This window comes from Rhea americana, unplaced genomic scaffold (assembly GCF_003343005.1).
Source record: "Rhea americana isolate MKP2758 unplaced genomic scaffold, rheAme1 scaffold_16, whole genome shotgun sequence".
NCBI lineage: Eukaryota > Metazoa > Chordata > Aves > Rheiformes > Rheidae > Rhea > Rhea americana.
The window spans coordinates 5,533,679-5,547,883 of NW_028185705.1; the positions used below are offsets into that span (position 1 = coordinate 5,533,679).

The 14,205-nt window shown below is 41.6% G+C and overlaps 1 protein-coding gene across 2 annotated transcripts in view; it reads right to left on the reverse strand.

Annotated features, from left to right (window-relative positions):
* Nucleotides 1–14,205, reverse strand: part of TAFA1 (TAFA chemokine like family member 1) — a 219,958-nt gene that overhangs the window by 35,599 nt on the left and 170,154 nt on the right. For both annotated transcript variants that reach the window (XM_085299998.1, XM_085299999.1), the window contains one exon: nucleotides 8,795–8,935. In XM_085299998.1, coding sequence (XP_085156124.1) covers nucleotides 8,795–8,935 — 141 coding nt within the window. The remainder of the gene's footprint in view (nucleotides 1–8,794; nucleotides 8,936–14,205) is intronic.

The window sequence follows — 14,205 nt, forward strand, 5'->3', positions numbered from 1 at the left end:
AACCATCCTGAGGCTACATGAACTTGCTTGGGAAGGGGGGGAGGGTCTTTGTATGGCCCTTCGTGTGGCTTAGCCCCCGTAAGGATGTTTTCTCTAATTTTGGTTCTCTTTCTCCACCCTGCTTGTACTGCTTTTCCCCTGTGGTGCCTGGCACACCGGCATGGCCAGAAGCCCTCCTTTTCTGCGCAGGTCTGCCTCCAAAACCCCTTACGAGGCTCTTTCCAGGGCTGTGATTAACACTTAATGCTACCTATAAAGGGAGAACACTCCTACTGTTTTTCCATTTAGCCTCTAGCTGACTTATGACAAGTATTGCAGAGAAAGGTTACTTTCCTCCGTATGGAGGTGAAATAATTATATGTTCCTCTGTGTCTTCACACTGCTATGTGGTCCTGCAGTTCTCTAATTTCAGTGTAACTCTGCTGTTTGTGTATCTTGGTTGGCTTTGAGGGCTCTCCTCGCTCTGTGCCGGCACTGAAGCCTGTCAGTTGGAGGGCGGAAAAATGGCCACCCCTCCCGCAGACGTGGACAGTGCTATGACTTATGTTTTCCTTTTCCTCAAAAAAAAAAAAAGTATATTTTTCTGCAGAAAAAATTATTGGCATTTAAGTAAGTCCTCTACACTTGTCAAGGGTGGATTAGTTAGTTATTCTACAGACTTGCTATTAATAAGGGCGGTTGCTTTGCTGCACGGGAAATCGCAATGCAAATTGGAGAAGAAAGAAATGTAAGACACAGGTAGGGAGATAAATTATAGCTGAGATGAAGATGTACTCACATAAACCCACAGTCGGACGACCTCATTAGCTGCACCATCTTCACACTAGAAAGACAAGATCATCTGTCTGCCTCTCCCTAATGCCTGGCTTGTGTTCGTGTGCGATATAAACAACTCAGCCCTCCCGGAGAAATGGGAAAGCCGCATAACTCAGCCAGCCCGCGCTTCAGCCACAGAGCCGACCCTCGGAGATCTCCCGCGCTGTCTGTAGGCATCTGAAGAGCATTCGGTGCTTCTGATGTGTCGCACATGGGCAGGGCGACACAGCAGCACAGGTACGTATGTGCGACACGTGCACATGCAGGTGTGCATGTATGTACGTATGTAGGTGTAGCTACACCAGATGCTCAGGGAGGAACGTGGCCATGCTGCTCCCACCAGGTCGCTCCCGAGCCGTCGGGGAAGGGCGCTGTGCTCCAGCTCAAGAGCTCACCTAGCGTCAGTGGGTCAGGCACGTACCTCCCCTCTGCTCCTTTCCATCTCTGCCCTGTAGATCAGAAGGCAAACTGGTAACGAGAGCTGCCGTGCCTTGGCAAACGAGCTAATTACTCTGCGTCATCGTTGCCAGGTTTGCTTTTGCTCCCACTGAAGTCGGCACCTCTCAGGATCTGGCTGCAATTTCAGAGTGGCTGCAAGGGCATTTCAAGAAGAAGTGTTTCTGGACAAACACATAGCCTTAAACTATTCCAGTACACAGTCAGGCTTCTCCCCACTTTTTCATAAAGTGCATGTGATATGCTGTGAATTTTCTGAGCTTGCTAAATGGGTGTCAGTGGGGAACAGGATACATTTTTTTCCTCTTTACAAATGAAGTCATCTGAATTCACCGAATCAAAAAAAAGACGAGTTTCCTACTCGATTCCAGTGGTGCTGTAGAAGGACAGGCTATAGATTTTCCCMGGAGTGTGAAATAATTCACCAAGCCTGCTCGTTATTCATACAGACAGTGCATTAATAATATGGGACCCTGCGATCTCTTCTTATCTAGGCCGAAGCACAGCTAGAGGGATGAGAAGCTGACTCCTTGGATTTTAAAAAACATTTTTTTCCCTGTTTCTTCAAGAAATAAGAATTGATTGAAAATATTTTCAGAGAGTGGGAAAAAAAGCTTTCTGGTGATACCACCTAAGTACACATTRGATAAATAGAAAACTATTGGCTTTGTGACTGTGAACCATTTTCACTTGATGTAAGTGCTGATAGGTACAGGATTATATCTGACAAAGTCCTTACTAAGGACCTGACCCAAAGTCATTGGAGTCTTTGAGTTGACCCAGCAGAGCCTGAATCCTGCATGCATTGGAAGAGCCGGTACGTGTCTGTATTTCCCGTGCCCGTCCCTTGGCTGGTGGGGAGCGCAGCTGGCCGCAGGGAGCCAGCACAGGGACCGACCCCGCGGCAGGGGATGTGCTGTGCCGCTAGGTATGGCAGGAGCACAGCRCCCTTTAATTATGAATGCTCACTCTGCAGCAGGCATCCTATCTATAATTGAAAAATAAAATCAATTAGCTCCTGTCAACAGCATGGCTGCTCTTATGGTCTCCCCGAGGAGGGACACGCCAAGCAYGACCTTTTCATTTGCAGGGTGCAGGGTGAGGGAGAGGAGGGCAATCGCCTGCAAAGGGAACAAGCGCTGAGGAGCGGTGTCCTCCCTCTGGTCCYGCTACTGGACACGGGAAAGCAAGGACATGCAGTGCCGACCCTCAGCAGGACGACTAGGGAACTGTGAGGCGCTGTCCCAGAGAGGCGTTAAAAGCCACAGAGCTCCCAGCAGTTATTATAGCTTGTGTTTAGTTTGTCAGTGCTGCACTGGCAAAGTCTTGTGTAAATTCACGGGGCCACACGACGGCTAGTGATGGATAATCCTCAAAGCAACAGAAATCTGAAGTATGCACATACATGTGATTACTCCTATATTACGGAATGATGTGAGGCTTGATGTGATCCAAAGCCAGTCTGGCAGAATGGGAAATATTGGATTCACTTCATTTTATTGTTCTGTATCAGCAAGTAACTTGCCTTTCTGCTGATGCATGGCTGGTATAAAATAGGCCAACAACAGGCCATGGGAGAGCAACCACACCAGCCTTGCTACCTGAGAGCTAACAGTTCGAGTCCTGTGCTGCAAGCAGCAGGGAATCAGATGGTCTCAGCTCTCTGCAGAGATCTTCCTTACGAGAATAATTTAGGGGGAGAGATACTGCACAGCAACTGGGAAAAGTTTTAATAATGCCTTTTTTTCTGGTTGGATTTGGCCAATGTTAAAACACTGAACGCATTTGCAAGTTTGTAAGTTCCTGTAGGAAAGTCCTTCTTCCACCAGTGTCAATGGCCAAACGTAGCCCCCGCGCACTCACCTCTCAGTTATTTTGTACTCCGTGATACAAAAATACCACATTCAATTACAGAAGATATATGGAGAATATTTCTGAAAGAGCTTAAAAAAGACTGGAAGAAGATTGAAGAGAAAGGAACAACAATTCAAGCACATCAAAAAAGTATATCTGAGAGCATCATTAACCATAATGCAGAAAACTTCCATATAGATGAACAAACTATGTATTATTCAAAGGCTTTGAAGGATACGGAGACATAACCACCTCCTGACAGTTCAGTACCGCTGTAACTGATCCAGTGCCATGCACGTTATTCACAGGATAAAAATGACAGTATGAAAATTACAAATATCTGTTATTCTTACTTCATTTTTTTTATAGCAACTGTATGAAGCATTACAGCTGAGAGAATATTACCAGAGCTTTTTCCGTTAACATTTACTCAGTAACCCCACGGGCTCACTGGCCCCCATTCCCACCTCCTTTGCACTTGCTGTTCCTGACCTGCCCAGTTTACTGATCTCCCGGAAGGCACGTGTGCAGCAACTGCAAAGCGTAACAGAAACCTGGAGTGCGCATCCTGAAAGGCGCTGGGAGACTTCCAAGTAGGAGAATTTTTATATTATTCCAACTAGAGTGTAGAAGAAATGGTGACTCTTGTGTCCACCCAAACATTCATATTCTGTGTATTGAGTACTAAAAGGAACTGCTTTCAGAAAAAAACAAATAAAAAACTGGCCATGAGAACCATTTCCTATTTGAAGCAACTGAAGAAAACTGCAAGTCAGATGTGCACAATCCATGAACACACAAACAAAAAGGCACAAGTGTATTAATAAATTCAGTGCTGCCACTTGTTCATCGTTGCCCTCCAGCTCAAGCAGCCAACTGCACTCACAGCACGGAAGAAATTCTCCACCTATTCAAAAAGGTGACAACTACTTTGCACAAATATTAGGTCAATAAAGAATGAGAAGTGGACAGTATAGTCCTTATCCAATTACAGCAGTGTTGGTGTAATTCACATTTGCTAGTAAAATAATAAAGATAATTTAAAGTCTGCCTCAAATTGTCTAACCCAGAGTGATGTCAAGATATGGCAGAACCAAAACAACTGAAGCAGCCAGCAGCCATATATTTGAAGACAGTGACCTGCGTTGTAACAAACCAAAAAGCAAAATAAAAATGTCTTTTATGGACTCTGAGGCCAAAACCCTCAATAATACTTAAATATTTTGAGAGGAAGCTAAGCTTATCTAGAAAAGGTTCAAATAGAATTTTAAGGGTATGTAAAAGCCATAGAGGCTACTGAAACAATTAATTAAAAAAAATCACTTTTTTTTTCATCAGGATTTGGCTCAGTGCTTTCCATACTGAGAAGATAGATGAGGTAGAAGAAGAAAACTCTGAAGAAATAATGAACAAGATTAAGGCTCCCCTGCACATTATCCATGAACAACAGTATAAAGCTTGGTCCCATTTAAGGCAAAAGACATACTGGAAATGATATAAAAAAATTCTTTAAAAAGACAAACTCTAATAAAAGAGGAATAAAGAGGAAATATAAAAGATCCTTTTCTTTTAACAGACTTTTTAATTTTGCATGGAATAATAGAAGATACGTTCACCAAAGGAAAAAAAAAATCGAAACCACTGACTGATCCGTATTCAGAGGTAAACAGAAGTCTCCAAGGATGTGGGAGTGACTCTTCCAAGGGCAAGATTCCTATGCCCACTAACTATACCAGGAGTAAAGCAAGAGCAATTGCCACAAAGCAGCAGAGGACATTAGAGGCAACATCTTACTTAGACAACCACAGTACCAAAAAAAGAAACCAGTTAACAGTAGCACAAAGGAATAAAACCTCAGACCAAAGGAGAAATCATCCTAGCCATGTGGCAGCTAGCAAGGGGACATACTCCAGGCATTTATGTCAACATCTCTGGGTCCTAATAAGCCCATGGAGCATATTGCAGGAGGAAGAAAATCTGTGTGTAAACACAGGGAAGATGTGAACTCAGAGGATCCCATGTGCTTTGGTGGCAGAGGGCATGGAAGTCTCTGGACRTGCCCAGCGCTGCTTCTTCGGAGTAAAGGACGCTCCCAAGTTGCTGCAACACAGACTCAGCAAATCCGTTTGAGACGTGCTCTGGAGAAGTACTTGGGCAAATGGAGAAAATAATAACAGATATGACAGGGAGCTGGACAGACTAATGCCCATGGAATGAGCTACTGCCAAGTGACACCCAAGATAAATTGTTTGGAGGGAAGGGGAGCAGTCCAAAYAATCTTTCAAAAAAGAAAAGGGGACCTTGAAGTAGTGAAGGGAATCATGAAAGCAAATGTGGAACAGAGGAGGCAAGAGACTGGCTTCTCTGTTTCATGACAAGATTTGGCTTTTGCTTTGTTCTCACTGTTGCTACTACATAATTTATTGGTGATGGAGGCAGGTTTTAGGACAATGTCTACTGAATGAGCAGCATGGAATAATTTATAGCTTCGGAGGCTGCCAGTCTGGCCTCACTATACTTTTTAAGATGAGGCCTCAAAGAAAGAGTTTTTGTTGGACTTGGCAGGAAATGAGGCTTGCGAATGCATGGCAACTTCCTGCCCTGCACAGTACAAATAACATATATTCATCTGAATTTCAACTCGTTCAGGAGGAGGACTGCACACATGCGTGCTACGTACTACAACGGTGTGTTACCCCCCCTCCCCCCGGAGATCCCACAAGGAGATGACAAAAGAACCATTTATCACCCCCCTCATACTTATTAAAAAGGTTAAGATGACCCCCTACTTATGACTGCCTTCTCTGTTAACAAAGCAAGCTCTCCACCCAGTCCCACCTACACAGCCCAGTTGTGTCCTGGAGCAAAGGCTGGTAGGCGTGGAGGGGAACGCAATTCCTCATCTGCAACACAAACTCAAACTGTCAAAGCATCAGCTGTGATGAGGTGCTTTCTGATGCAACTGGACTGAGAACCACCAAAAGCTTGATTCTGATCCCATTAAGTCATAGTTTGGCCAATGGGATAAATACGGCAACACTAAGGTTCAACATGTTTTATACATACAGTCAAACAGTCATCAGGTGGAGATGGCTTGAGGCAATAATCAACCATAGATGAGAGTTATACTGCCAACAGGGGCAGTTTGCCTAATCCTTGTCACCTCTCAAAAGCTGGGTGGGCTGTTAGCTACGAGTATTTCACAGTATGTTTTTAAAGTAATGGATTCAAACAAGCTTTCTTAATGGCAGGTTATGGCTTGAAGTCATGTACGGTACAAAATCTAGTATGAGATTAAAAAAGTCTTAATTCTTTCACTAGGGTAGGCGAAAGAGGTAAAAAGTTTTAGATGACCTTTTGAAATGCCCTTATCTACAAAAAACCCCAGCAAATCCCAAACCTTTATGTGAATTAAACTCTCAAAGGGACTCTCAGACATGGGAATTTGGGGGAGTTTTGCCTCACTAAGGGCAGAAACACTAAACAGGTCAAAGTTAAAATGGATCAGTATGTCAAAAGTYCCAAAGCAAAGTATGAGGATAAAACAGAGGCCACGGAAAATGTCCTTCTATTAATTTTTACAAGCAGCCTATTCGGCTTTTGAGCCGTTCACCAGCTATCCTCAAAAGATGCGATGGTCTGACTACAACAACTAAACTTGAAAGGGGAAGATGTTCCTTTGTAGTTCATGCTTGCTGGCTTTGAAGTCACTGGGAGTCTTAGCAGTGACTTCAATGGGAGTAGCTTTGCACTTTCATATTCACCATTGTTTTATCCTTACTCCTTTCAAAATTCCAGACGATAACATTTCTTTTTATTGTAATCCTGACAGAGCAATTAAGCCCCAGTTCACACCTGTACTCGACTTTTTTCTTAAAGCAGCATTCTTTGAGCTCCTGTTCTCCGAGCAAAACTAAGAGATCTGAATTAACGGTGTCCCTCTGCTCTATCTAGTGGCTCTCTTTTTCATGATCTGCTAAAGAACATCAAATTCTTCAAGGCTTGTACAGGTGAACTTTGGTTAAGAACAGCTGCAGGTCTCACCAATGGTTTTAGGAGTGTACTTAACAGAAAAAAGTGTCTCTTTTTATCAGAATAATTAAGCAATAAACAGAAYGACAGAATGTGAATTACAGCGTAAATATTTGCAGGTGCATTCACAGTGCATTTTTAGACAGGAGTCCAGAGGCTGAAAGGCATTTTCATTGTAACAAGTTATGAATTACTGCCCCAGAATTTGAAACTTTGAAGGTATTGTAGAGATTATAAAACATTTTCTTTCTATCTTAAATATATAAACCATATATATATATATATACCATAAATAGCTGCTGAAAGAAGTTAGGTTCTCATCAGGCCAAGGCATCCTTAATTTCCCATCTATTTAATGTTCAATGTGAAAACCTCCGAGCCTTAGCTACACAATTMTCTAGTCTCTAATACCCACACATACTCCTCAGTCTCTAATACTCCTGTCTAAGCCTGAGTCACAGCTGGAGCAGCCACTGCTTCCTTGCTAGTGCTCTTGTAGAATGTGATTGAGGAAGGCAACCAGAAGAAATAGATTTTCCCAATGTTTGCTTGTACAGCTCTCCTTCTCTCCAGATTTGGGTAGAAGCTGGATGTCAAACTACAGACCCAATGAGGAAATGCTGGGTGCTTCTGAAATCTGCAGCTATGCAGCTACTCCTTGAAGTCCAGCCACTGGAAGGATGCTGAGAGCACAGGGTGGTGCCCATCTCGATCCTATCTGAAACGAACACTGGAACGCTGAAGGGGCCTTCAGACTGCACGGCGGGAAAATCAACGACGCCAGGTATTTACCGTGAAGAAGAGTTAGGATCATCTATAAAATATTCTGTTCGACACAGGCAGTACACAAACCGCCTATGATTATGCAACACTGAGCAATTTGTTTGGGAAGGGTAACCGATGGGATTAGCRTCACTTACTCCAGATCTCCTTAAATGATTTACATTTGCCTAAGCACTTCCAAGCTGTGGAATATCTCTCTGATTGCTGCAGGTGGTGCAGGGGAACCCTAGAGAGGAAAAGATCCCATTGAGGTAGAATTGGAGTGCAGCTGGCATGAAATCCAGACGTGAATCACTTGGCGGTTTTTTATTGGCAAAAAAAATAAAACCTGTGACTGACAAGATTAAACACCAATGATTTCAAAAGATAGAGATTTTTCCTAGCTTTCCATGAGGCTTGTTACAGAACAAGACCACCAGGATCTATTTATTTCTTTATTTACTTGTTTTGCCACTGCTGTTTCAATTGACTAATTAAATCAAAATAAATGTTTGTTGTCTTTTGAAATATTTATGAATTGAAAATAATGTGAAACCGGGAGGAGCCTCTATGAAGTGATGTCCTTATTTTTTAAGGGCTTGATCCAGCCACAAGATTTGTAATACTTACCTGAGTGGCTGTACCGAATGCTATACCAGCATYTTTCTGTGTACGCCTTTCTTAATGTGACCCATGTGTGTAGAATCATGCACTGAAGAAGCAGGGAAGATAATGTAGGAGTATGCTTATGCTTATAGTTTTCCTGTTTCATTAAACAGAACGTAAACAAACTTCCCATGCRTTATGTGTAGACTTTAAGACATTTACTGGATGGTACACATACAGAGACACATATGTGGGAGAAGCTACTTGCCATCAACACAGGAAGGTCTGTTTCTTGTAGTCCCAGCCACTTTCCCGGGTAGACAGGAGCATTTTACAGTTTGTGATCTTTCCTCAATTCGATTCTTATTACAGCATCTGTGTGCTGCTATAACTTCACAGGTTCCTCCTTCTGGCAGGAAAAAAAAAGGAAAAAAAAAAAAAGAGAGAGAGAGAGAAAGAATATTGACACTCCAATTAGGAAAAGCGGGACTGGCTAATCAAAGCACCCAGGCATGCTACAGTCTGTGTCTCTGCATGGCTTCTCCATAGGCAGGACAACAATATTATTTCTCCCATTACGCGCAGTCCTGTCTAAGGCAGGTGCTGCTATGCTTTGGCTTTAATAGGAAATGCATATAGATGTCCCTATAGAGTAGATATATGTCTGTCTTGTATTAGAAGCTTCTCTGTCATTAGTAGGACATTTTGACCTAAAAAGACTATGTGGCCATCTGGGCCTGAAGAAATGTAGATAACATGCTACAATAAATCTGCAATAACCGTTGGCTGGTTTTATGTTTGTGATAGCATAGGCTCTTTCCCCTATTGTACTTATGCCCTTGTACAAGTACAGAGACTAAGGGACTCCAACTAGAAATAGGCTTTTTTTCCCATGTTTTTGATTCTATGCTAGTGCTCAGGTCTTAGGGGATGACTGTCGCCTGTCTAAATTACAGGATGGTCCAATAGCACTTCCCTCACTGAATTGGCAGTTTTAAGGCAGGTAACATTCCTATTGTGTGCAAGATCACCAGGCTTAATTTGTCCTTTCCCTAATTGTGCTTTATGAACATTTGCAATAGTTCGATTAGGTGGAGAACACAAAGGAGTGATGGACAGATAGATGGCGGCTTTGGATTTATGAATGCTTGGTGCTTGTAGCATATGCTATGCATTGAAATGAAGTATCAAGTGCATTATTCCCATTCACCTTAGCAGTGCAGAGCAAAGAGCTTAGATACCACAGTGAGCTAATGCACTRCCCAGTAATTTCTCGATCTCTGAGTTCAAATTGCATTTAGTTCATAGTCGCCAAGCATTTAATAGTGCCAGTCTGTTCCCCACAGATACTTGGCTACTTTATGAAATTGTTGCACACATTTGGCAGAGTTTATTTAAACTTAGTAGAAAACATAATGCGCAGTATACTGAAGAACAGTGTGCGTAAAAAGGTTTGCTAGAAAAGCAACATTACTTTTATCCTACTATGAAATGCTAACTGTACCTTGCTTTTATTATAGCCATAAGAGCATTACTTCTATCTTTTGATTTCGCTCTTCATTTTGAGACAACTTTGAGAGTTCCTGAATGCTACAGCAATCTTGCACTCAGGTAGCAGAATAAGCAGTGTGGAGGTACTGACCCACAGCTGGCCGTGAACAAGTGACTTCAGAAGAGGTCTAGGAATTCAGACGGATCTCTCAGCTCAGGATCAAATCTTGTTAGCTGGTGATTCTAAAAACATGGTATTTCTGTAGTGAAGCACTGGTACAAATGGGCAGAAGGAATCTCCCTTGACTGGGCAATGCTCAGGAAGGCAAAACTAACATCTGCCAGGTCAAGATATAGTTGCTTCTGTTTGGGGAGAGGGAGGTCACGTAGACGACCTCTTTAAGTGCTGTCCAAAGAYTGGATCAGAGACATGATCACTTTCTGCTCTCCCTGGCTTTGTGAGGAAGCCTAAGTTTTGGCATCCTTTTTTAGAGAAACTTACTTACCCCCTGTGGTCTACTCAGTCAGCTCTGGATGGGACTGACCTCTCCCTCCTGACCAACTCTTTGAGGTAGAAAGTTGTGGTAACACAGTCTTTTCCTCTTTTGAGAGGGTCTCACAACCTGAGCAGGGCCTAACAGCACTGTGAGGGTGAGGAACAAGTCTCCCTTCTGTTTTCTCATTTGCCTACAAAGCTGAGTAAATGCTGTGATTTGACTCATCTGTGCAGTAAAATGCACYACTGCGTCCAGTAAAGCCATAACGGTCTTGCCGATGCTGCTTTCTCTCTCTCAACTTTCAGGGTCAGAGGAAAACTGCTTTCTGCAAGGAGATCCAGGTATTGTCATTAACTAAGAACAGTGTTGTGCCATGAAGTGTACCCACAGTATTCATGGCACAGTAACTCCCAAAGTAGATGGACCCCACAAAGCATGGACAAATTTTATAGTATTAAATTGTCAAACCACTGCCCTTCCAGAGCGACTTGATCAAATCAGTCAAAGCTAGTGAATGTCCTTTAAGGGAAATGACCTTAGGTTGCATGGTCATGGGGCTAAGCACTGATGAGCTTGCAAGCTTGGGAAAAGACTTGCTCTGCAGCTAATGTTTAACTAACTCATCTGGACAGAAGGGCTGGTTCATATATTACGTGTTTTTGGCCTGCTGACACAGCTCTTTTGAAAGCCAGWAGGTGCCACAATAGAGAGATCCCAACAATTCAGAAAGCCATCATCCGGTAAACAGTCTTTTAAGTGTCTCTTTGGAGTAAGAGGAATTCGTACAATCAACACAGTTAAGAATCAGGCCTCAAATGCTTATATTCCTCTACAAAGTAATTCCCCACCCAAAGCATATTAAAAGCAATGAAAAGATTCCCATTGGTTTGATTCATCTTATGGTCATGCTCTTAGTGAAAAGAGATTTGTTATTTTATTGACTGCAAACTCAGTAATAAAGATAATGWATGTAGTAATAAGTATTTCTAATTTTAGACTATATAAAGTGTGTGGTAAATATCTGTGAGTAAGTTAAATGTTTCATTTTCCCTATTAATTTCTTGTATGAGTACTAATAACCACATGAGCTAGTCTTGCTCATTTGAATATCTATTCAAAATAATGGGTTGTGCTTGATAAGCTTTATAACACCTTTAATTGTTATGTGGAAGCTCAAGTTGCTACAGCAAAAAGAAATTTAAATCAAAGTGCATAGTTGTTCAGGAGYGGCAAAACATACTGAAACTAAAAAAGCAACGAAAACACCCTTTGGTTACCACTAGATAGATAGTTAAGTATGTTAACAGAGACTTCTTTTATCTGCATAGACTATAATGCAAATAATAATAACAATAATTAAAGGATCCTTCTCAATGCTGACATATAAGAAAAAAACTCATCTCACMCCAAGAAACTTCTGAATGTTACAGACCCTGTTTTCCTGGCAAAAATTTGTTGCATGGGATCTGGCTTTTCTATTAAAACACAGTAATCCAGTAGACCATTATTAGATTGCATCACATGCAGTGTACTTTGCTGGTATATATTTTATCAACTGTGTTTTCACATGCTAAACTTTTAGAAATGACACATGTAAGATGKGAATAGACAGTGGTACCCAGACAAATACAAATGGACACAGTGAGACTAAGGAAAAGGATACTCACTGAAAAAGCACACTTTTGGTTACATTATTTACATAAATATGTACCACAAATAYGTTGAAGATGAGGCTTGACTTATACCTCACTTTCAGCTCTATAAACAAGGCAAAAAGGGAGGGGAGAGGAACATGAATCAGACTTCAGTTTCCACTGAAAAAATTTAATATGTTCAGATCCATACATTAAATACTTTTTCATTCTCTGATTTTTWAAATTCACTTCAGACCTTCATTATCTGGGGGGGGGGGCTGTCAAAAAATGGTCTACTACCAGCATTTGCGGACTTCTCCAGAACCAGCGAGTTTTCTCAGTGATTATTCTAGATTTTGGGAAGATTTAATGAAGTGCAAAAGTGCTGACAATCCTGAGCCGGGAATAAGATAGATATAGTGATAGCTTATTTTAATACTTATCCTGCTACACATCTGAGGAGAGCTCATTGCCTTGCTGGCCTCAGTTTTGAGACTGAGTTCTCTGTAATGGTAAAATAATCCTCAGTGATAGGAAGGATGATTTTACAGAAGCATGGCAGGAGATCTGGTGTGAAGCTTTAGAAAGTGTTTCCATGCTTTACGCTGGAAAGTATCAGTGTATAYAGTTAAGCTTGCTTTCATCCTGTACTTCCCCAAAATTGCCTAGAATTTGAAAATGTATTGATATACTCAAATGCTGCCATTGCTAATACCTAAATCTATGATGATAAATCTACCAATGTAGTATGATGTTCTGTCCTCAGTTTCTGTTTCTCAGATGGAGATATAAGCAGAATCACAGCYGGAAAAATTTTTGTCCAGCAAAAGAAAACAGAAGTATTTTCCCCTTATTCCCATTTGTCTAGTTGCCCTAGTGCCTTGGGTTAAACATCAGAGATTAACTCCACTGAAACCAGTCCATGGGAGATGTAACACACAAGTAGCAACACGAGGTGAACTGTTAGTAAAGCTACTACATAGACTTTCTTAGGCATTAATGGCACATGGAGAATGTTTTGGGCCCCAGTGCTGCAGAGCACGAAGATTGCTGTTTGTGCAGTGCAGGTACACTATGACATTTGTTCTTTCTTGATGCCACTTGCTATTTTGGTGTTGAAATCGYGTATGTCGACTTTTAGTTAAAAGAAAAACAAGAATGGAATTGTTCACAGGAAGCATTATATTTGGATAATCTGTACAATCTGTTTACCTGCGTAGAGCTTGAAATTGCTGCTTATGAAAGATTTACTGGCCTGAGAAACAAATCCTGATTCTACGATCCCATTTGAACAATGTTGGTGTCCTGCCAAAAAAAGACATCTCCAATTCTGCTGGATAAATATGGATTTCAGGCTTCAAAGCAGCAGTTCAGATTTGGAATATCTCCCTTGTTAGTTACCATTATTCTTATGGAAGTGAGGATAGATCCCAGSTAACATAATTGGTCATTGCCCTATTAGTTTCATCAGTAGGTATCTGACAAATCACAGAGGTYTGGGATAGGCTGAATTCTCACAATGCATACAAAAATTGAATTTCGTAGGTATAATAACTTCTTTAAAAAAAGAGAGAAAGCAAAATATTTTTATAGACTATAGTAKGGATGGTAGATCATAAAATCATAGAATTGGTAAGATCAAAATATACATGTTGTATAAATGTATTTTCAAGTTTATGGACTTTTAAAAAACATGGACTATTGACTTCAGACTGCCGCAGCTCCTCGAGAGCCATTCCTGTCTGTGGATTATTGACCTGATAGGCTTCAAGTGCAGCAAAAGTTTAAATCATTGTCACAAACAGGAGGAAAGACTTTTTTTGAACAGTTTATGGTCTGCTGAGCCAATGCAGCTTCTGGCTTTGTTTCCACAATAACAGCCTCATCCAACTCATTGAAGTCAGAAGGGGATTTGCCATTCAATTTTAAAAGGAGGGGAAAGGACTAGAAAATCCTCTAAGTAGAGAGTCTTCTGGATGTTGATAGATACACCTCATGAAGTGGCAACTTCACCTGCCTGGCAAGAGAAATAGCTCAGCTTTTATAATGCCCATCGG